A 23,980-nucleotide genomic window follows, 5' to 3' on the forward strand; every position below is an offset into this window, starting at 1 on the left:
CGAACCAATTTGTATTGAATTTAGCGATAACCAGACGGGTATATATTCAGTGAACGTTATAAACCACAATGACACACATTGGTATGCCGTCTCTGGTGATTGGTTTGATTGCGTTGGCAACCGCCACCGCTGCCCTCGTCGATAACCATAAACATCCAAATTACGCGACTGGTCATGATGTTATTGTTCATTTGTTCGAGTGGAAGTGGAAGGATGTGGGTGATGAGTGCGAAAGATTTTTGGGACCAATGGGATTTGGGGGAGTTCAGGTATGTGCTGATATTTTGTGAGATAACTTCATCGATTTTTTTTTTTTTCGTTATTTCAATGTCAATCAGAGTCTTTTCGGGACTTTCTGTCAATAAAAAAATTCACTCTCCGGAGGAACTCTTTGAGGAAGTCAAAAGCGGTCCTTTTGGGGGTCCATCGATTCACAATCATTCAATTAGTTCAGAGTAATTTGCACTATAACGTAATTCATGAGTCTGTAAAATTAAATTGGAGTTCTAATAATAATTTGTAGATTATTCAAAATATCTTGAAATATTTTTAGGTCGATGATAGTCCCTATCATCGGTTGAACTACATAATAATACAATGAACATTCTTCATTGATTGATAAGAAATGATCATTAGTCTGTGGAAATTGTTCTATTTAGATATCCCCTATCCAAGAAAATGTGATTATTCCGAAGAGGCCCTGGTGGGAGCGGTATCAGCCGATTTCTTATCGATTCGTCACCCGTTCCGGTAACGAGACAGAGTTCAAGGACATGATCAAACGATGCAATGCCGCTGGTGTTCGTATTTACGTTGACGCAGTCCTTAATCACGTGTCAGCCGATCACGATTTTGATGTGATTGGGACTGGGGGTAGTTGGGCCGATCCAACAACTAGAAATTATTCGGCTATACCGTACACCCGTACAGATTTTCACCCGAGTTGTCCACTCAAGAATTTCAACGATCCCGTGGAGGTGAGAAACTGTGAACTCGTTGGACTTCATGATCTGAATCAGACCATTGAACATGTGAGGGAGAAAATCGTGGAATTTATGAATCGTGCGATCGATGCCGGGGTCGCCGGTTTCCGGTGAGCACTTATTATTGGTTAACATTTTATTTCAATAGTTTATTTATTAAAATTGTTATTTAAACATCGAAATCATGACTGAAGTCCTCCGTAAAGTTCCTTCACACCATCATCGTGAATCCCCCCATCCAATTTCCATAATAATTCCAATAATTCAACTTCACTGGCAGAATCGATGCAGCAAAACACATGTGGCCAAACGATCTCCAAATAATATATTCCCGCCTGAATAATCTGAATCCCGGGCATGGCTTTCCTCCCAACTCTCGACCGTACATTTACCAGGAGGTAATCGACATGGGCGGAGAGGGTGTATCAAAATACGAGTATAACAACTTTGGCGCCGTGACTGAGTTCAGATATGGGGTAGAAATAACAAAAGGAATGACCGGAAATAATCCTCTCAAGTGGTTCAGGAACATCGGTGAGGACTGGTCGATGCTGCCCCAGGACTCGGCCCTGATTTTCATCGACAATCATGACAATCAGAGGGGTAGTGGTGGTGGTGGTACTGTCCTGACGTACAAACATCCGAAGCTGTACAAAATGGCAGTTGCTTTCATGCTGGCGCATCCCTATGGTAATCCGAAGATCATGAGTTCGTTTGCGTTTGATGAGTCTGATCAGGGGCCACCAGCGGATGCTCAGGGTAATATTAGATCACCTGTGATCAGGGAGGATGGCAGCTGTGGGGGTGGATGGATCTGCGAACACCGATGGAGGCAGATTTATAAAATGGTGGAGTTCAGAAATACAGTTAATGGCAGCAAAATCAACGTCTGGTGGGACAATCAGAACAATCAGATCGCATTTTCACGAGGCGATGCCGGATTCATTGCCATCAATGCTGATAATGACGATCTCAGGAGGAATATTCACACGGGACTTCCGGCTGGCAGCTACTGCGATATTATTTCTGGGAATATCGTAGGTGGTGAATGCTCTGGGAAGACTGTGGAAGTGGGGGAGGACGGCTATGCGTTCGTGGAGATTCTGGTGAATGAGGAGGATGGAGTTCTCGCTATTCATCGAAATGTGAGTCAGTTGTTTGCATATATTACGGTATCGGGGATCTCCAGGGGTCCCGGGGGTAATTACGTGGAGAAAGAAGGTGAAAAAAAATTTCGAAGGGGTCACGTAATTAAGGGAAATTTATTTCTGTCTTTGTGCTCCTTCTAGAACAAAAAGACAAAAATAGAGTTTACGTTCTGTCGATACACTATGGGGTACAGGTGAGAATATTCTTGGACGTTCAAGAATACATTAATAAATTTGTAAATGATTTTTCAGTCGAAGGTGATCCCTCAACCGAAGGAGTTTGAAGTGGTGAGTGAGAATATGATCTACAGTACATTTAGAGTAATTTAATATATGCATAATTATTCATTGGTTTAATTATAAATAGATTGATGTTTGAATAAAGTCACTCGGTAGTTTTAGTATTTTTCAACAAATTTATTTTAACAGAAACAATGCACTGTTTTTCCTCATTTTCTTTTCTGTTTCGTTTCTTCACCATTAATCATTCCTATACATTATTTAATAACAGTTAATTGATAAAAATAATACATGACAGACTTAAATGAAACAAAAATGATATAAGGGGAAAATGAGGTGGAGAGATCGAGGAAAATGTCGATAAATATGATTAGAAATGACGGAATTGAAAAACAAATAATAATGGTGAGAATGGGGAGAATGGAAGGACATGTAAAACACTGCATTATCACAAAATAGCTGTAATTATTCAGCTGTAAATTTTTTTTCATTTGTTTAATCTCTCCTTCCCACCGTATTCCCTGCATAACTTTTTTCTGTTTACATTTTGATGTGAAAAAAAACTGATATATCGTGACTCGATAAGTTGTTTCCATTTGTAAATTGTGCATTATTATTTTTTTTAATATGCTAATGTAACAATACTACAACTGTTTTTCATTCGTAAGAGCAATGATATAAATAGACATGTTTAAGCACTATGTACAGTGATCCTTTAAGTAAAAGCCGCTAATTTGTAACTCGCCAAAATATATATATTCTCGGTGAATAAAAAAATCAGGCAATATACTCAGTGGTGGAGTGGTCAAATCAGACACTTTTTGAACCGAATCTTGAACTCGATTAATTAATTGTCAAATGAATTATTTAACCACTCGATCAGTGAATAATATTTCCATGACAGTTCGGAGTTTTTGAATCTTCAGATTTCTTTAAACTTTGTACAATTCCTTTCCGACCATCCGAAGACCCAATAAAAGTCTTGCAATTATTAAAATATGTATTGACGTATTACTACTTGCAATTATCATTGTAAACCTGTTTATTTTTTTATCTAAAAATACTGCTCGCAGTACGAGTTGCTCTCTTTGTGTACAAATTCCTTCATTCTCATAAAATTGCATAGCCTCAGCCCCTAGTTACAAATTAACTTACATCTGTTATGTTGAATACAATAAGGCAACGGTTAACTTACTGAATAAATAAAAATTGTTACAAGTTGGAAAATAGTGAATGTACAAACTCTTCATACAGTTACAACTAGTAAAATTGACATTTCCAGATTTTCGTGATATAACTAACAGATATCCAAGTACTTCAGCCATTTTTTTTTCGTTGAAAGCCCTCGGCAGTACTTCTCTTTTATCTTTGAAAAGAAGAATTTTTTGGAGAATCAATACAGTTATTATTACATCACCTAAATATTTAAAACTTCAGTTTAATGAATTTTGTTTTTTTCTGCAATTGAATACAAGAAAAAAAATTAAAGGAAAGTACTTGGATATTCTTTAACTCTTATTATCACTAAAGCAGAGCACGTTGGATTGCCTGTAATGTTATTAGAAAAAATATAATTTAGTTTTATTCTCCATTCGCACAATAATTCATTATAAAAACTTCGTTAAAATATATAAAAGAAACAACGATTTGAGCAAGTACGTATCCTAGGAAAATATTATTTTCAACGAGTCGAAAATGTTATTGTTATTGCACATGATTCTCGCTATTACGAATACTCATTTTCATCCACATATTCTGTCTGTATTCACTCAATAAATTTCAATGAAAATGCCTCGAAATTGTGGTGACACTGGTGTCAGTTCGTTGGAAGACATTTGAATATGTAAGTACTCGTTTCATTCTACACAAAAAAATACAATATGTGTGAGCTAATCTTCGTCACATTTTTCCCTCGTTTATTCTAACTATTTTCAATGTCGGCTTTCTGAACTTTTGTCTTTCTGATTCATCGTTGTTTGTCGCATATTTCTTTACGAAAATAAACTATTTTGTATATTCAGGCGAATTATTCTCACTGGAAGGAGGAGTTTTTCTCCCTTTAGAATTTTGTCGTCTTTATTTCATTAAGAAAATATAAAATTTGTTTGCGAAACTTGAACTTTGCATCATTGCGTCAGCAATTTTCCCACATTTTCAAGTTTTTTGAAAATCCTCGGAGAAATCCTCGAGCTTTTCTGTGTTTTCCTTTTCAGTACAAAATGTCTGACGGAAATGATTTTATTCCACTTTCATATTTTTCCATTAAATTTGTTCTCTTTAATAAAATTAACATTTCTACTATAAAATCTGTTTTTCTCTTTCAAATCATGTGATCTATCCCATTCGTCAAGAAAAAGCACAGAAAAGCAACTGCAAATATCACCAACATTAACGGATCCCTAATAGACTGTTTGTTGTAGTAGAAAATAAATAGAAACGTCTACGGAATCTACTAGACTTTTCTGTGCAATTTTTTCGCTGTTTCTAGGCACTTTCAGCATAAACCTAATTATTCCTAACTAAAAACTAAATTAGGTACTGAAATTGGGCGGAGTCTCCTCATAAAAATATCGGCCAAAAGCTGAACGTCACTGTTTTATCGGCTTTTTAAACACGACATCGGGTTTGCGAACAGGACGGGATACACGTCTCTCGATTCTCAATGCACGATTGGGATCGGCATCGGGACCCGGAGTCTCCGCCATTGTTTGTCAGTTTCCAGTGCTGCTGGGCCGTCTTCCGGGTGTCTGCGTGGTATTTACGGTAGCAGCGGCAGCAGCAGCCGCTGCATTGAGCACCGGTAGTGGTGTTTGATGGCAGTGGGCGCAGTGCAGGCATACCGTGCAGGCACCGAGCTTTCGGGCCAGCATTGCACGTAGTTTCAAGGCCGGGCCGAGTTTCATGCCCATTGGGCCCGTCAAGTGATCCTCGGACAGTAGAGGTAATGACGCACCGTCAATACGATTTTCCCGGAAATTCTGCAACAAAATGTTGGAAGTTATTTTTATTTATTTATATCATCCCAAGAAGTATTTTTTTTTTATATTTAGGTTTTCAAGGCGACTCAGTCCCTTCTCTATTTTTTTTTTTGTGTTACGCGCGAATATTTCCATTAAACTCTCAGTATGTCAGCAACGGGCGTGCGAATAGGACCAAGCCTAGGTCAACCTTGTGAACCCTGAGCAGTTCTTGACCACGAACACTATATACAATAACATTCGAGGAACCTTTCACTAGGTGTGTCAGATTATCTTAAACCCGTACATTCACATACATAAAGAATCCCCCAGTTATTCAATTTTTCCACTGATGTAGAAGTCATAAACCTCCCAGTAATCCCCATAATTATCGACTCTCTGATTTATTCTTGTCATTATCTATAATACACATATACATCTGCACGTATATGTGTACAACTAGAGCTACTGGGGAGACGTGATCGCCTGAATTAATCACAATCGCCATTCCGGTATTATTACAGGTCAACAAGGGCCCCACCGAATGCAAGAAGTGAAATAAGTCAATGATCGGTGGAAAAGTATTGATGGAAGACTAAATGCCAATGGATTTAACACCTGGGGAGCTCTAAATAAAAGGTGAGTTATTATTTAGTAGTCGGCGATCATCAAATCATGAAATGGAAGACTACTTTGTACTTTGTACTTTATTTAGTTTGAAAATGCTCGTGGCCGAGTACAGGATGAAACAGGTTGTGAGGCTTATTTTTGATTCATCCTCTCAACTCACTGTTTCTATTCTCCTTTTTTTCATCTTCAGCTTCTCGAAAAGAACAGATGGAGTGAAAAAAAATTTCATTCAGTACTTTGAGGGGTAATTGCCAGTGGTAAAGTTGAATATGGTTTTCGTGGAATACCAGCCACACTCTTATGAATGAAATATTCCAGTTGTAATATGACTTGTGCACGCAATGGGGCACAACCGGTCTTCTCTGGGACTCTTTCAGTACCGCACGCGTGCTCATGATACATCTGAAGAGTGTCTTCCATCTCGACGATTATCGTCACGAAAATACGTTAATAATAATCGTAAATGTGGCCAGGGGGTTGAAGAAATTGTCTCTAATGTTTATTTTATGTTTTGCTTCGTGAAATGTATAATACAATATTTCTATAGTTGTTATTAATATTTCAAGGGTTTCAACATTCGATGGCCATTTCATAAAATGTTATGTAAATGAGAAAACATCTAAATAATTTTTTTTTAAATCACTGAAGGGCAGAGGAAATCATCTGCAAAGTTAACTTTCCCTTTTTTAATTGTAAAATGTGAATTATGAAATGGAGAAACCGGATTTATTATCGCGGGGAGGAGTAGGAGGTATCCGTGGCTTGTTTTAAATAACGGGGAGGTATTAACAATGTTATACCTCCCCCAGGTCGTGTGGTATATCGTTTTAAACGAGGTAACAGTACGTAGCGGCTCCTTTTGGTATCGTAAAACGCATGCGTGTATTATGCAGAGTGAGTCGACTTATGCATATACTAATTTGTGTATTTATGGCAATGAAGGGACGTTTAAAGCATAGATACAACCCCTTGTACAACCCCATGTATAATCGCAGTGCCTTCTCCCTTTTTTCTTTTCAACTATCCATTCAGTACTGGAGTGGAAATTCTGCTTAAACAGCTCTCAAATACTGATAATGATTTTATATCAGACTTCGATCAATGATTTAACGCCCCCACCTTAGGTTTCCACTAGAGATTTTGTTTGTCTGACTTCATTAGACGATAATCAATGATTACAAATTTTTAAGAGACAAAATCAATATTCCCAGGCAGGAATCGAACCCGGGACTTCCCAACGTCGCGTCCAGGGCTTTCACTTTCATTTCAATCTAGTTGTTATTTATTAGGAAATTCATGGGAAATAAACAATTATTTTTATTTGATAAAATATTCGGTGAGTTGCCAGTGAAATCGAGGGTCGGCCTCCTCACCTTGTCGAGATGATGGAAATGAGATTCCTCAATTGAAAATATTTTTGAAGAGTCATACATTTCAATGGGACTGCACTATCAATTATCATTGAACCCCTCGATTTTTATTTCTTTAATTGTAATGTGCAAATGTACGAGAGGAAAATGTATATGCGGGACTAATAACGTGTTTGAGGAAGGATATAATTGATGCTGATACCCGAGAAAAAGTGTACTGTCTGGGTGATGGGGGCATTTTAAAACTGAAGGGGGATGCGAGAGGTGAAAATACAGGTTGTCTTATTCTTCGTTGGTCGCCTGCGGTGCAACACGAAGATGATATATATTCGTGTGGCAACCGACTGCAGCTGTGCGATCCATGACGCCCGTCGTAAATTCGCGGCTGCACCCGAATATTTTTCGGCTCTGAAGGTCCAAGTTCAAGATATCGAAACAATATTCTGACGGACGAAAACCAATTCTATGACCTCTTTAACACAATTTCATGAATTTTTCTAACGACAAACTTCCTAATGAGGAGGAAGATATTTATCATATTAATTTATCGAAGTGATCGATCGAGCGGTTGTCGCGTGATACCGAGTGAATATTTCCCTTGAACTTCTCCAGGTCTTTGAAAAAATATTCCAGGGAATTTCAACAATGCTGCGTCTCATTAAAAAATCAATCAACTCCCGAATGAAATCGCGAGAATTCTCGGTATGCTAATGACTCAGTAAAGTGATAAAATAAAGGGCAAAAAAAATTACAACCACGGTTTATCGATTGAAAATAGCAGCACCTCGTCGGGTAGGAGGGTGAGGGGGAGGCGGGCTCTCTATCACTGGATTAGTCGGTTGATAAATGTGACGAGTCCCGGTAATTCCCCATTAACGTTCTTACCGGGTGAGATAAACCGGTGAATCGATAAATCCACAGTCGATTCGACATGCCTCGCAAATCATAAGCTTCAGTATCACTCGTTGCATCTCGTACTTCGACTCGTGGATCCTCAGAAAAAATAGTTCTTGCGATTCCTGCATTTGAATAAAAAAAAAAAGTGTTGAAATCACTGTTGCCAACGGCTGATACTTCACTTTGAATAAAAAAACATTAAAATTTGAATGGTATTTAGTTCATCTGACGGAGAGGAACTCACTCGTGTTGTCACGACTCCCTGACTTATTCCGCAACGAAAATCATTGGAAATGGAATACACAATTTTATTATTTCGTTTCGCGTCGAGATTTCTGGTGCATATCCGTGTCAGATAATTCGTGCATGACGCAATGGGCTCCTTCTGCACCTTCTCCGAGATTTTTCCCACATTCGTCGTGAATTCTGAACCCAAATGGGCTATCAAAATGTACGTGGGATCCTCATGGAGGTGCGCCTTAGTAGATCACGAAACGTTACCGAACGTATTCGGAAAAAATCATTCTCTAACAAAAAAAAAACAACCACAATATTGAACAATAATTTGCTTGCTGAGATGAAAATTGAGAGAGACCCGATTTCGATTTAATTGTCGTGGAAATAAATATCGCGATTATTGAACTCACGGAGATTAATAGCCCCCTCGAATCTCCAGAAAATCCCAAGTGATCGGCTTTTGGAGGCCATTAAGGGGTTCGTCGGTCTTCCTTCAATCCAAAGTCATCAGGCAATTTCTCAGGGGGAGAGGGAGAAGGAAGGGGTGGTACACGCACTGGGCTCCACTCCCGATCATTTGCGTTCACAGACTGCGAGAGTCCCTCATCGATCGTGGCGATAAAAGTGATTGACTCTTGAAACGAGTCCAGTCGATAGGCGGAGAGAGGGGTCAGGGACTCTATCAGAGGCATCTTCGTGGGTGCATGTTAAATAGAGTGGGAAAGAGTCGTATACTTCTTCTCCTCGTCGATTTATTTGTGCGTACTTTCTTTCTAAAATTTTTTTATTATTCATTTTTATCTGAAATGCATGCGCCAAACGACGATATCGTCGACTCTGCCTCTTCAATTAGCTTCACAACGCCGCTCGTTAAACTTTTATGTTTCACTCAATGACTTGTTATGCCCTCTCTCTGGTTTTTCAACGAATAGTATCGCCCCTTCATAAAGATGAAAATCTTTGTATTATCTTGCCACTGTAAAAGCTATACAATGTTTTACGATTTTCTGTTTTTTTTCATTTCAAGTTCGTGACCGCATTTCACAATTACTTTCAATTCTTTTAGAAATCATTTCTCAATTTTTTTTTAAGAATAGAGCACTCATTCGTATAAAATATTGACAGAATTTTTTTATGGAAAAGTTATTGTATCTTGAACATTTGCGAGGCGAGCGAACAATAAACAATAAAATTCTTCGCCCCAATTATTCGTTTCCAGATATCTATAGTCCGTTTCTAACGAATAATTGAGCTGTTTTCAACAGTTCGGGACTTTTTAACTTAAAGAAGTCTCTCTTTCAGGAAAAAATTACCATTTTTCTGAGCAATTCGTCATGAGAAAAAAAATTGAGGAGATAAATCGGTAAAAGGGTTGTCTAAGTGCCAACGGGTCTTAGATAGAGACTCGAGTTAGAGACTAAAGTGAGATTAACACCTTCACGCACGGACGCCTTCAATTACATGTGCAACACGAGTCAGTGTCTCCCTACCAACTCGCCCACAGCTCTCATTCTTTTATCGGAGTATTTATAGCTCAACCCGACTGTCACATGGGGCTGGACAAATAAATTAGAGAACTCTGTCCTAAAAAATCAAGAACAGTTTTCCATCGATTTCGGTATCGAACGTCTACCAGAACAAATCCGCCTTCGAGACTCCAGAACGATTAAGAAAAATGAATTCCCTAATTACGGCTTCATCTGCCCAATATGCTCTTAATTTTCCTTGAATTGATGATTTCAAACATTTGAAAATGATCCCAACCCCTCTTCAACCCCAATTCTGCCGCCCCAACAGCCAAAATGAAGTCGATTCACTAGTGGCACATCTGCACAGTCTTTTGCGCATATTCCACACGTGCGTCGACTGCAGCAGTCGATATGGCTCCAAAATGATAATCGATTTCCAGAAATTCACTACAGTAATTAATTAATGTAATCCAAGAGTGGTGGCTCTATCCTCTCCGCTACTGATATCCCCCCAAAAATTAATAACGAACTGCTCGTTCATCGTCTGCATCGCACCCAGGGGAAAGTGTCCGTCGACGGCCTCTCCAGAGGCCTTGCAGTGACCTCGTTCGACCTCGAAAGACTCCAGTACAATAGTCCATAACACTGGTGTCCCAGTATGGAGGGAGAGACGTGGGGAAAACCTTCGAGTTTATGGTGGCCGAGGTAGACCTCCGTGGTGGAGTTATCGTACGGATATCTACTCTTGTAGGCATGCCGGGAGGACTCCGACTCGACACGGTCCTGCCCCCGTTCCTCCTCCTCAGTCCGCCGAATGTTACTGCACCTCTTCGCCACTGTTTCACTCCTCCACCTCCACCCGGAGCGATGCGTCGTTGAACATTTGCTTTAAAGCGCATAGGGCAAAAGGATGAAACAGTGGTGGCTACCAGCGGGGAAGCGCACACAGTCTCCTCTGGCTTTTGCGCTCCTCGATACAAGATACTGCCACGTGTTACACGTTGTTTCGCCACCATAAGGTAAAGGGGTCCCGTAGTTCGAACCATTCCTGTCGCTGAGGTATACGGGACAATAATGGATCGGCCTTTTGTCTGTTTAGGTTTCGATGTTGTTTTGTTTGTGTAGAATTTTATTTTTTCTCATCGTGCGATTGTATTTATTTTTTTGTCGTTGTCTCTCCGGAGATCATTCGCCGAATGGAGCTGTTCTGAGCTGGTGCTGTTTGTGGGATCATGTCGATTCATAACATGAAAAATTGAGGGGACGCGCTGGAATGAAGTGGATTCACTCCTGACGCAACTGCGCAGCCTTCCGCGCAGTTTGTAAACGCATCTGCGTGGGTTATTTGCGTTGAGGGGCTGTTCATTCCATGATCGATGCAATGACTTTAAATGATTGGAGTAGTTCAGATTAAATGATTTTATACCATTGTTTTGCTCGATGATCAGTCGCCAAATGAAGTGGCTCTTGGTTGCGTCGATTAATAACATGAGAAATTGATGGGAGGCGATTCCGCCTGGTCATTGGCATCGGCTCTCGGAAAATACGATTGTGAATTGAGATATTTTGACGGTGGGAGATGAGGAGGGAGTGAGGAGTAGAGGGATAAAAATGAAGATCTCTTATCGTGAGAGGAGTGTGTGTCGTCGTTGGTCGGTCATTTGTTCAGTTACACGGAGGACAGGGGCCCCTACTTCTGGTTGGTTTTATTTTATAGAGACATTTGATGTTACGTATAAGGATATTTTAAAGGGAATTCCATCACGATTGGGAGGATGTTAGAGTTCGTTGCTTTGTTGGAGGAGACATCGATCAATGTCTCTCTAGTTGGGGATTTCAGAGCATTGTGACATTTAGTGTCGTGGGTGGCTGGGTGCGACACGTTGAAAATGTCAGGGGGCAGGGATATAGATGTGGATTGGATTGATAATAAATGCTTGTGAGGCATGTTTGTTTCGATGGATTGTGACTTGTAAGTGAAAAGTAATGAGGTAAATTGGAGGTAAATTGGCTGTTCGATGGGAGTTGTTTATCCCACGGATATATTATTCAAGAGATTTTAGGTGGGGGACTGAATTATTGGCGGTGATGAGGTGCGCAGATTTTGCGACTTTCGTTATTGGTAATTCATCTACGAAACTAGTTTCTCCTGCAATTGCATCTATGAGGAAATTTAGATTGGATTGTTAATAATTTATGGCTGAACTTATTAATTCTTTTTTGCTACCAAGTTACTGACGAGGAAGTATAAAAAATATTTATTTGTCATCACTGTTTAAAGGCAAACAATACTAACTTGTAAATCTGAATCATAGAATTGAGTGCTTTCTATCATACATTTGTTTAACATTCATTCACTAAACAAAACTGTCTTTCTCTTTATCTTCGTCTGGGCGTTTGGTATTGTGGTGCTGAAGGAGGCGGTGATGGAGCCCTCTGCACCTGAGGTGGAGCTGGCATTCTTGCCAGTTGTACTGTACGCTGTATTAGCGCTGGTAGCATGGCAGCATTGCGCATTGGAAATCGCATTTGATGCATTGCGTGCTGCATAACTACTCGAATCGAATCCTGGGCGAATGCTTGATTGTGCGCTGGATGATTGTTGGTTACTAGTGAAGGTTGATTTGGAGCTTCTGGTTGAGGTAGATATGTAACGTAAGTTCGAGATTGACTTGAATATTGATTTCGACTTCGCCTTCGACCTTGACGTGGAGTTTGTGCTTGAGGTTCATTGGAAGCCGATGTTCCAGGTAGATTCAGCTGGGGCACAGGTGCCCCTCGAGCCTGTTGGACAGCTCTGTCTGTAGCACCTCTCTTGGTCGCACTTTGTCGAGAGGGTGAGATCCCCAAGGCGGCCTCAAGGTCTAGAACAATATTTTTATTGCAAATAACGCCTTAATTTTTAGCTCAAAGTCCTAGCATTGTCTCACAAATGAAAAGAAAGATTATGACTTATATGGGTTGATTAATGAATACGAATTTAAACAATAGAGACACTTATTTACCTCGCCTCTCTTTCAGCAGCTGTGTCCTGCTTTCCTGTTCCTCCTGAGATAGATTAGCAACAGCCTCGTCAATGAAATTATCCACCACCAGAGCTCTATTCATCGATTTGATGGGAGACCAACAAATGGGACAATATCGCTTTTTATTCCTCCAAGTTCGAATACAATGGAAGCAGAAAGTGTGGGTGCAGTTAAGTGTTGTAGCCATGACGAAGAGCTCCGTGCAGATGCTACACGTGAACTGTTCGTCTATGGCAGTCATGATCTTATTTCCAACCTCTGCGCCTTTACTGGAGGTCGAGGGGGCATTTTCCCCTGTTAAATCTATTGTCTCTAGCACTTCACGCTTTTTATCTCCGTTGTTGCTATTCAGTTTGTAAAGGGAACAGTCTTTTTTCGGGGTCACTCCCGAAAGTAACACTGGAATTCAAGTGTTTGTTATTTTTATTCAGCATTATTAATAAAGTTGGGATAAATCATTCCAGTCATAACGATTCCACACTGTCCACTGGCAATTAACACACTTACCTGATTGATTTCTGAATTGTTCAGCAACAGCAGCTTGTTCTTTAAGAGCCTTCTCAGTCTCCTCCAATTTTTTCTGAAGTGTCTCCTTCTCACTGGCCACAACAGCCAATTGCTGCTCCTTCCAGTTCATCATTTGCTCAGCCATGTTCTTCTTGAAGGCCTCCCTCTCCTGCTTCCGCATGTTCAGGGCCTCCTGCCATTTTCGCCTCTCCTCCAAGAGCATCACCTTAAACTGCCTCCTCTCATCAGTCATCGAGTCCACCAGCTGCTTCAGGTCCTCCTGGAGCTGGGACTGATTATCGTTGGAGGCTTGGATCTGCTCCTCCATAAGTTTGATCTGATTGTTCTTCTCCAATGACTCTCCCTGGACCACCTCCTTCTGTTTCCTCAATTCGTTAAGACGACTCGTCAATTCCTCAGTTTGATTCTGCTTCAGAAATATTTTATCCTCTATCTCCTTTATTTGAGCCTCCTGGCACTCCTCGAATATATTCTGTCTCTCCGACAACTGCTTTATCAGGTCTACCTCCATTTCCGGTTTTTTCACTGCAAGATTCTCTTCTTTGGGACACATCCTCAATGTGTAGATAAATTCCTTTTTGTCACCGAACTCCAGTTCATCGTTGAGTTTCAGGGGGTAAATCACGCTCCGAATTAATCTCCTTCCATTTACCAATGTTCCTGAAGAACTTAAGTCTACTATTTCAAACTCATTTTCCGTTTTTGTGATCACACAGTGGTTTCGAGAGATCGAAACGTCTAGAATTATTCCGTTGTTGTCAGGACCTCGACCCAATTTGAACTGAAAATTCATCGGTCTCAGGACTTAATAGAAGAGGTTTTTTCTTATAAATCACATTTTAAAAATCAATAACTGGATTGTAAACATGATGTCAATAGTCGTTTACGGTAATTGAAGGAAATAGGAGGTTACATTTATGTAATTATTGAACCTCAAGCTATCATTCATCGAATACATGAAGCAATAAATGAAATACTTACTGAATTTGTATTTATCTCTATATCACATCCGTCAAATTTTTCTTTATTCGCCTTAACCAAAACAGGTACTAATTCCACTGTCCTCTCACGTCTATTTGACGATAATTCTTCCTCGGTTGGCTCCTCCATAATGTCACAATCACAATGAGTCTTTCATTCGCTAAAAATATACCGACAAATTACACTACGAAGAGCCGAACAATCAAACCATAACCACGCCGGTTACAACGTACTCCAAACACCAAGTGGTCAGGTCCTCGCTGAGGGAGAGTCCCAGGTTTTTTTTTGACATACCTGGGACATCTGTTGGAGCCCATTCGCTCTGTCGATACGTCCGAAATTCGCGAAGAACGCCAGGTGGCGCAAAACATCTCTTCTCTCATTATTTTGAATTGATAATTTGTTTGAGAAAAAAAAATAATAATATCCAATTTTTTATTTGAACAGGCACTTTGTTATTTCAACTGTTGTACCGACAATGAACCCAGCTGTTCAGTTTATCGATAAAACCCGCGGAATGTGAACAAAGTTCGTGGTGTTCCACAGACAACATTTTGTTGTCTCGCCTACTCATTCCTCTCAGTTTCTCCAACTGAGTTTACGAGCTTCCAATATGTATTTTTACTCATTTGAGAATTTACACGAGTCAACTTTCCCCGATAAAATATTATACCGCGTGAATATTTTATTCCCCAATCGATCTTTCCCCTTGCAAAAGACAGATAGATTATCGGCATAAGCCAAAGGAGAATAAACGATGGGAAAAAAATCGGAAAAAAGAAAGACAACCTGAGGAATAAAAACGTAAATAAAAAAAAAACTTCACTGGAGTGAACGCTGGAGGGTCACCGGGGTCACGAATCGCTCGTGTTGAGGATAGAGGCAATAAAAGCAACGGGCAAAACGGTCAATCGAGAAAGGGAGAATGAGAAGAAAAAAAAAAAATTGAAAAAATCGAGGAAAAAAAAATGAGAGAGATATACCCTATTACCATATGGCTTATATACGAAACCACGAGGTTATAACTGTGTGGAGTATACGTTTCCTCGTGGTCTCGCGGTCAGTGTCGCCATAACTTGAAAATAAATAAATCCAGAGTGCCGGATAAATACCCTCCGACGCCCATTCGCTTGTATAATGCAAATGCAATCATGTCCGAAGAGTTCTTCTCCCCACCCATTTCCAAACGAGAACAAAGTATACTTTAATTTGTCGTCTCATTTTTTTACATCTCAATTTAACAACAAAAACGTTTTTAAACTACTAGAGCGCAATCGACGCGACAACACGCGCTAGTTTCAAATAGATTTGAATTGCGCGGTCTAAATGTCGACCAATGAGGAGTCAGTGGGACAGAGCTTCGATGGCTTCCATTTGTTTTGTTTCGCATTGTATACGGATTTTAATAGCTATTTGGCAGCGAAAATAGTCTAGAAATTAATTACTAATCTCCGTCGAATGGAGAGTGTTGCTAGAGCCGAACATATGATTCCTAATCTCAGCTCAACTCGGGTAGGGGACGACAAAAATCCAATTATTACCGAATAATGTCTTAATTACCCTCTTTAACACGATTATTAATTCCCAACTAACTCGATGAATCGAGGAATTACGTTCGATCACTCGGATCGCAGTCGGTTTATGGCTAATTATCTCTGGAAGCCGACGGTCGGGCGTCGTGTGGTGACGTGTCGGTTAAAACTTAAAACAACGAGAAACCGCACACAACCCCATCTCGTGCTAAACGCTCGTGTGTATCTCGCGAGATACGTAAAACTGATTACGCAATGGGATTCGCGCTCTCGTGTGTTCAGGCATGTGTTAGTAAACAAGTTGAGTAGATTTAGATCAAAGGGGACGGACAAATACAAAATAAACACACATACGGGCGTTTGTGGTTATGTCGAAGGGATCAAACGTAAGGCTGAAGACCACGCTTCCTTGAGTCATTAGAGACGTACGTCGATTAATGTGCTTTCCCCTCGATTCAATGTACGATCTCTTACACTACGTTCAGTCACTTGTTTTAAATCCATTCGAAATAATTGACGTTGTGAAGTTATAACCGATTGAGTGAATTTATAGCGAGGGGGAGAGAAACAAAGTGGTATTGCGTTTGATGCTGTGGCGAAAAAAAAAAACAATTGGACGACTCCTTCATTTCGGGGTGACTCGACATAACCTCGACCGGTAAAAAATTAAGGAGATCGATGCATTACAACTAATTTTTGGGAGATGGACGAAAGGGTAAAATACGGTGCAATTACATCATCACACACTTCAAATCGATTCATTGCATAACTTTGAGATAAGGTGAATGCCCTAAATCGTGATCGAGAGCACCGAAGTGCTGTCATACCTAATTCGTCATTGGTTGACATTGATAGCGCAGCATTGAAAAATAAAAAAATATTGCAACTATTTAATTCATGGAAATGATTCGGATAATTCTGTATTTTTTAATTATTTTTGTTTAGGTTGACCTAATTCCTTCGTGCAATTCTGCAATGCGGTCTCGAAACGTCATGTGGTCCTTCATGATTAAAGGATAAATACCCGTCAGTGAAAAAAAAATTAATTGCACCGAATTTAATTATGTAAACAGGTTCACCTCAATCCCCCGTCATTCGCCTTTGAGAATATCTTCGAGTGAAGAGATTTAATCGTAAGTGCACCTTTTCCTCGTACACCTCGTTAAATTAGGGCAACGAAGCGCGATGATCATTACAATGTTATGGATGAACTCAGTAGAGTATAACCTCTCATTTACTATCCTTGGTTTTTTTTTTATTATCCGACTATTTTTTCCTAGAAAATCGGCTGTGATTTTTTAAATTTCTATCAACCACTTATGAATGAGGATTCGAGGGTGATAATATAAGAAATGAGAGGTTTTACCGTACAAAATTTATTGCTCCATTCGAAAAGGTCCGAAGACTCGCCTCAGCATCTTACCTGAAACAAAAAAAAAAACCCCGATTTAGTTAAAACACTCAACTCTAATCTCGCTAGTCAGCGATGGTAATGCTAAGTAATCAATAAACATTGCGCAACAGAAAAACAATTGTTCATATTCGGTGCATTAAGGGGTTACATGGGTTTCGTCGGGCAAAAAACGGCCTTTTTTCAATAATTTTTTTTGCATGTAAAAAATGAAATATTTACATGAAACTTTTTATTATTTAAAAGATACATATTTAATAAACATTTTGTGAAATTTTCAAAAAAAAATGTCAAGATGGCGGCCATTACGACGCCATTTCCGGCAGTCCCTCGGAAAAAAGGTGCCTCCGCGTTGTCAGCAGAACTTCTTTCAGGATTATCTGAAATGAAAGGAAAAAATTCCTGTTTTAGTAAAGACAATAAACTAGGTATTGGACGAAGGAAAAAAAAAAAAAATGAAAATTCGATTTTTGGCAGACATTTTTATAAAAAAATGCAAATTTTGATGAAAATTTCTCGAAATTTGTCAATTTTTAAATAGTTGTAATTAAAAAAAAAAAAAATCCTTCGTTCAAGACCTTGTAAATAATATCTCGAAGACTTGTGTAAAATTTCATTAAGATCGGTTGAGTAGTTCGCGAGAAATCTTGACAACCGACTTTGAAAACATAGTTTTGAGAAAAACGCGTTTAAAGTTTTAGAGACAATAAAAGTGGGGAAAAAAATTTTTTTTTTCAACTTACATTGAATCGTCGATTCCTGGGCCATAAAGTAGAGAACCTGCTGCAGCTGCAATGTCCAGGGCATCCTTTTGCTCCTGTCGATGACGAACCCTGGCTTCACGAGTCTCGCTAGTAGATTTTTTTTCGGCTGCGATCACCCGGTTTTCATCTATCTTTCGGGCATAATTGTGGGAATTTGGACCAAGTTTTAGGTCCATACTGTGCATAGTTAATAATAATGCTGATATTCCTTCATTGAAAGTACAAGCAGCGATTAATGCAGCAATTTGAACTATTATTGACCCAGCTGGAAGTATTTTGGGAGTAATTTTCCAAATCAACTGATTGAAACTTTCATTGGTATTTTGCGTAAATCCACCAACACACCGCTCCAAAAGCTCATCCTTACTCAGGTCTTCATAAATTGGTTTCATTGCAATCAAAACATCATCTGGTAATGGAGTATAATTGTGTTTGAATGATGAGAGATTATTTGATGCTGATGCTTGCTGCCAGGTGCACCACGTGGCTGGAGCTTCAGGGCAATTTTGATGCTGAGGATTTTTGTCTGTAGAGCTGTAGTGGTAATAAGTAGCCCATATTGCATTCCTCATTTTATCAGCTGAATCACTGTTTCTTCTTATCGCTAAGCCATAATATACAGTTAATTTGTCTATCAATTTACTAGTCAATTTACCTTTACCGGAAAGAATTTTTTTTTGATTTTTTTTGCCTTTGACCATCTTTTCCTCAACGGTTTTCTTCACTAAATCACGCAACCGGGTGCCCATCCTCTTCTGTACGTGGCCAATACATTCTTTCTTATTGACAACAAAATCTTCACCATAAGGTTGGGCTTTGAGAATACCAGAGTATGTTTTAGAATCTCCATCTCCTATATAATTTACGTACCTCACGCCATGTTTTACAATAGAACGTTTAAACATTTCAATAATTGAAGATACTTCCATGTTTCCAGATCCTCCAGTGTGATTGGTGGTACATTGATCAGTTTTGATGTGTTCTTCTTTCCACTCTTCAAATTCTGCCGTATCTAATTTTTTTTTCCAAGACTCACATAATTTACAGTATGAACTTTTAACAATAACATCCAAGACTTTTCCTGTGTGATATCCGATTAGAGAACTCACACCATAAAGTGATGCAAAACCACGCTTTTTCCACGTCCCATCACCGGAGACAGTCACATCTGTCGTATCTTCAATGTTGTTTGCTAAACTTGTCATTTGCTTTTCCTCTGTAGCAGCAGAGGAGAACAATTTCTCAGCAACTATGGTAATACATTCATGTATTTTACTAATATAAAAGTCGTATGTTGATTGATTCAAAAAGGAGCTGCTTATATCCATCAAACCGCAAAACTTCTTGCATCCAGCAAGACCCAAACCCAATGCTCGCATAACAAAAATAAACCGCCGATTTAATTCATACATTCTGCCAATTTGTTGACATGATAAAATATATTTTGGTTTACATCGTTCACATTGTACCACAAGTTTAAATCCCAGACCGAATTTGGAGCATTGTTTAAAATCTATTTTTCCATTACAAACTTGTTCTTCACCTGCACTTTTAATAATGTTTGAACACCGTACAAAAGACGAAAGTGTAGAAAAAACCAGAGCAAAGTCAATGATCGAATATTGTAGTGTGGCTTCCTCTGGCACGTGCTGTTTATCCTCGCCTTTTAATTTCTTTGCCGACGAACTCGTGAAAGAATTATCATCTGTCTCACGATTTTTCGGATTAAACGATTGTGTCCTTTTCTTAGGTCGATCTTTTCTACGAACACCGTCCGTTATCTTGGCTCTAGACACTTTAAACGGCATTTTTTATCGAAAAAATTCACAGCAAACACTTATAACCTCAAAATAAACTACGTAGTTTAACGAGAAATCACCAAATGAAGTATTTCCCACTTGTTTACCTTACACAGTGAAAGAAAAGGACAATAATTACGGCTAATGATAGGCGAGCCGCTGCAGCGTTATACATACTGCGCGCTCAGCCTATACATGACCTGGAGCGTCCGTCTTTTCAGGGCTGTATTCCCGAAACTATAACTCGGATCAACTTGAAAATTTAGGACAATATTCTAGAGATGTTATAGAATTTAATAAGACGAAAAAAAAAAAATCGATTTTTTGAAACCGTGAAACCCATGTAACCCCTTAAGAATATTTTCTCGGAAAAATAGTTAATGGGATTGACGGTGTATCTGATGAATGTAGCGAGATGAAATGAAGGTATCGAGGCAAATAAAGGAGAGGGGTCACACCACGCCTCGATGGGTGATCCCATCCAACCCATTCGTAGAACAGGCCACGGCGAGAGATCTCGGGGTTCCACGTATACACTGGCATCGCCCTGTCGATCAGATTTCTATCAATGCCATGTCGAACGACTCGTACCTTATTTTCTTCCTTTATTTATTTTTTTTTTACTGAGAACGATGGTGACCCAGACAACTTTCATTCCAATGAATCGTCTTTTTCTGATGGAAATGGGTTAGCAAATTAAATTGAAAACGCAGCAAATTAATTTTCCTTCAGTTCATTATGACTCTGCGACGCGGGAGAAAGGTCTGATCATAACGAACAGCTCGCAAGGACCAAATGAATATATTTTATCATAAAATCATTGTTTACATTTACTATGTCCACATGAGGAGCGGGGAATTCAAATGCGGCGCGCAATCGGTCTCGTCTCCCCGAAGGTCGATGAAAAAATCTCAGACCAGTGATAAACAATAATAAATAAATAAATGATTGAGGGCAATTTGTTTTATCCGTGATAAAAGCACAGGATACAATCGCATTCACGGTCGGTTGTGTTATTCAGGTTCATCCACCTCCAGTTGCTCAAAGTACTGAGTTGGAAACTGATAGTTGGATGAAACGACGCGCAACGTTAAATTGGGATTAGTTGAAGTGAAGGGTTGGTGGATGGGGGGGAGGGAAAGGGGGGATCATGGGCAACAGGGCGTTACGTGTTCGTGCGCCTGCGGGGTTGAAGATCGTCCAACGACAAAGCGCGTTGTGTATAGATTCTTCCCTTTCTTCCCCCCCTGACTGTTGTAACCTCGCCATTGGGTTCGACCATATCCAGCTTGACGGTTCAAGAACGCCAAATGGATGGGCGCATACTCGGTGCATCGGTATCACAATGTGTGTGGTCTCGGGTTCCTCATGTAGATCGAACAAATTTTAATGGGATGAGACAATTGATTAGTCAATTGCAAAATTCAGTCATTCGATCAGAAAAATTATTTATTCGAATGATATCAGTAATTCTGTTCCAACGTTAATATAATTACTTTTTATAGGGAGGGTGGGGTAAACTGAAGGGTTTTAAATGTTAATAACTTAGAATTTGGATAGTGGGGTTGAATGTTTTTTTTTGCGGCTCCGCTCGTGTTGAAAAATTAGATATTTTTTGTTATTGAGAAATGTTTATGGGATCCACATACATAGTCTGAATATAGTAAATTTCAATGTACATAGTCTTGTAATACATAAGAGAGTCGATCGCTTTCTCAACAGAGCGACGCAACGTGCCGGCAAAGGAGCTTGATATTGGTTTTATAGGCGAGAGCGTGGGTGTTTGGATAAATCAATGATTACATCGGCAATTAATCAAATATATAGTGACTGTGGAGGGGAGGAAGTCGGTGAAACGAGTCGCGTGTATTGCGACAGAATTGATACTGAGAAATAAAGCAAAACGTTTATTCTCATTCAGCTCAATCTTCGCCGGCATCTAATCATCAGAGTCTTCAATTATTCTACTGCGTATTGACAATTGAGTCATAAGTGTATTCAACTATTTTTCTCATCGTGTGGAGGTGGCATTTGTAATTCTAATGGGGGAAGTACGTAAGAATAAATCCTTGGAATTAGGATTGGCTATCGCTTTCCCTTTGATTATCGAATGGAAAAAAACTGAAAATGTAACGTTTCATGCATTTTTTATCTTTAGAATATTTAAATAATAATTGTAGTTTAGTCCAGTCGGGATGAAATTCATTAACTACGATTTATTAATTATTAACATAACTATTGAGGCTCTGTACAACCCGTAGAAATTTGGGAGAACCGGGTGTATATTATTTTTACATAAAAAAAATCTCCGGTGAGTTCTTGAACTGATAAAAAAAAATTCCTCTCACATGACTGAATTAACAGTCTGAGGGAGCGTGAAAAATTGCCACGTCTCATGTCCTCACAGGGCATTAATTCCCTTCCCAGGACCACCTCCGAATATTTCGATATTCCACCGCAACCGGGAGCCGCGTCGAGCTTTGCGATTAATACCGATTGAAAATAAAACCTAAAAATCCAGTAGACATTGGCGTAATTCCCCGGAGTGCGGGTTAAAGTAAGGTAGCTCCAGTTGATTTTTATCATTTTTATCTCCTCATCTTTTACCCCCTCAATTTTGACCTCCCACTTATTTTCTTTTTCACTTGGATAATTACTTCTAGATGCCAGCGTGTGCGATGGCATCCAACCCCATTGGAATCCACAGGGATGGGTGGAGAGGGGCCATCATGGGTAACTTCGATAGCCAAACTTATAATTTAATGGTTAATTATATAAAGGGAGGGAGTCCACTGTGCGCGATTCGGGCCCGAGCCACTGGGCGGACACGGTGATGTGAAGGAATGCATCTTCTCTTTCTCCTCTGTTGGAGGCATTTTGTTGCAGGGAATACTGCTAGTCAGGATCAACGCTGGGTATTTCGAGGCCGATAGTACCCGGGCAGTTTGTCGGAATCTCCGGGGACGAGTCTTTAACGCACCGTCTCCAGACGGCTCTTGACAATGTCGACGGCATGAGGCGGACAATCAGTGCGGAACTTGTCGTGGGGGCGACGTATCAGGAATTCTCCAGTGGGTGATTTCCATATTTTTAGAATTACGAAATGTGGAGCAAATCAAGCGGAAATCTTGTCGTTTTGTTGCAAAATCGTGTCCTATTACTTTTTTTCTTTTGATAAAATCACGAGAAACGTTAGATTTTGCGTCAGAGGAGCGAATTTGAAAAATCCTTTGCGGAGAATATTTGAGGATTTGAAAATTAGTCTTCTGCATTTGTTGCTACCAAAACATGTGCCAGGAAAGGGATTTCGTGAGATGAGATTTTGTAATTGAATCGTGCGATGAAATTAACAATTTACCGTTAGATCATTCCCGGTGGAGGACAAAAGGTGTAATGATGGGCTCGGGGTCAGGTGAAACTAATCGAGCGAAATATAGAATTGTTATTATAAAGGTGAACAGTGTCGTGGAAATAGGTAGGACATGCTGGTGATGTGATAAGAGGAGGAGGCGCTTCACGTCGTGTTGAGTCACTCACTCGTAATTAACATCGTCACGTGTCAATGGGGGGTAAATTTCAGGTTAGCTTCCTTTCATGAGTCCCATTGTTACAGAAAATGTGCAAAAGATGATACTGGAAATTCTGTTGAGCGACTCTCAATATCCTATAAGTAATCTACGCAGTCATAAATTTAAATTTGGTAGCAAAAAAAATTTTGAAAGAGCATTAATCTTCATCAAAAATTTATTTTCGCGCAGTAGTCGGTATCGGACAATCACAAGCTCATGAAAGCCGACGATTAAAATAAATTATTAATATCTCTCTGATTTACAAATCGAGTGATTAGTCTCACTTCCACCGACATCAGTCTTAACATCAAAATCGACAATAATCTCATGCACAATGCGCCCTCCCCTTTCCCCGGCAATTATCGCGAAGGTAGCGCCCAATTATAATGATTATACCGCACTCATTATCTCCGCAACTAATCGTGAATGCATTATTCAT

The 23,980-nt window shown here is 39.6% G+C and overlaps 4 protein-coding genes across 8 annotated transcripts in view; 1 reads left to right on the forward strand and 3 right to left on the reverse strand.

The window, feature by feature from the left end:
- The first annotated feature begins 53 nt into the window (after nt 1-53).
- On the forward strand, nt 54-2,535 carry LOC135161088 (alpha-amylase A-like). The gene is made up of 4 exons (XM_064118362.1): nt 54-269; nt 660-1,093; nt 1,264-2,128; nt 2,384-2,535. Exons 1-4 carry the CDS (start codon nt 69-71, stop codon nt 2,459-2,461), a joined length of 1,578 nt encoding a protein of 525 aa, XP_063974432.1. The 5' UTR covers nt 54-68; the 3' UTR covers nt 2,462-2,535.
- LOC135161091 (NHS-like protein 3) overlaps nt 2,528-23,980 on the reverse strand; it is a 142,502-nt gene continuing 121,049 nt past the window's right edge. For 3 of the 4 annotated variants that reach the window (XM_064118369.1, XM_064118370.1, XM_064118368.1), the window contains one exon: nt 2,528-5,349. In XM_064118369.1, the coding sequence (XP_063974439.1) occupies nt 5,083-5,349 (267 nt within the window). In that variant the 3' untranslated portion in view covers nt 2,528-5,082. Of the gene's footprint in view, nt 5,350-17,124; nt 17,422-23,980 lie in introns of those variants that run through there. The other variant, XM_064118371.1, reaches the window with a different exon arrangement.
- Nucleotides 12,138-14,699, reverse strand: LOC135161082 (E3 ubiquitin-protein ligase RNF8-like). The gene is made up of 4 exons (XM_064118352.1): nt 14,467-14,699; nt 13,465-14,266; nt 12,937-13,356; nt 12,138-12,795 (listed from the first exon to the last, which is right to left on the reverse strand). Exons 1-4 carry the CDS (start codon nt 14,593-14,595, stop codon nt 12,311-12,313), a joined length of 1,836 nt encoding a protein of 611 aa, XP_063974422.1. The 5' UTR covers nt 14,596-14,699; the 3' UTR covers nt 12,138-12,310.
- Nucleotides 17,546-20,571, reverse strand: LOC135161083 (uncharacterized). Of its 2 annotated transcripts, XM_064118353.1 has the most exons (2): nt 18,153-20,562; nt 17,546-17,789 (listed from the first exon to the last, which is right to left on the reverse strand). In XM_064118353.1, the coding sequence occupies exons 1-2, from the start codon at nt 19,979-19,981 to the stop codon at nt 17,786-17,788; spliced, it is 1,833 nt and encodes a 610-aa protein (XP_063974423.1). In that variant the 5' UTR covers nt 19,982-20,562; the 3' UTR covers nt 17,546-17,785. The 2 variants fall into 2 exon arrangements, with proteins under 2 accessions (XP_063974423.1, XP_063974424.1); XM_064118354.1 differs by having other exon boundaries at nt 17,546-20,571.

This window comes from Diachasmimorpha longicaudata, chromosome 4 (assembly GCF_034640455.1).
Source record: "Diachasmimorpha longicaudata isolate KC_UGA_2023 chromosome 4, iyDiaLong2, whole genome shotgun sequence".
In the NCBI taxonomy this organism is placed as follows: Eukaryota; Metazoa; Arthropoda; class Insecta; order Hymenoptera; family Braconidae; genus Diachasmimorpha; species Diachasmimorpha longicaudata.

Coding starts and splice junctions, on each gene's coding strand:
- LOC135161088 (XM_064118362.1), top strand. CDS start 69: ATGACACACATTGGTATGCCGTCTCTGGTGATTGGTTTGATTGCGTTG. Junction 270..659: donor TGGGATTTGGGGGAGTTCAG/GTATGTGCTGAT, acceptor TGTTCTATTTAG/ATATCCCCTATCCAAGAAAA. Junction 1,094..1,263: donor GCCGGGGTCGCCGGTTTCCG/GTGAGCACTTAT, acceptor CTTCACTGGCAG/AATCGATGCAGCAAAACACA.
- LOC135161082 (XM_064118352.1), bottom strand. CDS start 14,595: ATGGAGGAGCCAACCGAGGAAGAATTATCGTCAAATAGACGTGAGAGG. Junction 13,357..13,464: donor ACAATTCAGAAATCAATCAG/GTAAGTGTGTTA, acceptor CTTGAATTCCAG/TGTTACTTTCGGGAGTGACC. Junction 12,796..12,936: donor GCTGCTGAAAGAGAGGCGAG/GTAAATAAGTGT, acceptor ATATTGTTCTAG/ACCTTGAGGCCGCCTTGGGG.
- LOC135161083 (XM_064118354.1), bottom strand. CDS start 19,981: ATGCCGTTTAAAGTGTCTAGAGCCAAGATAACGGACGGTGTTCGTAGA.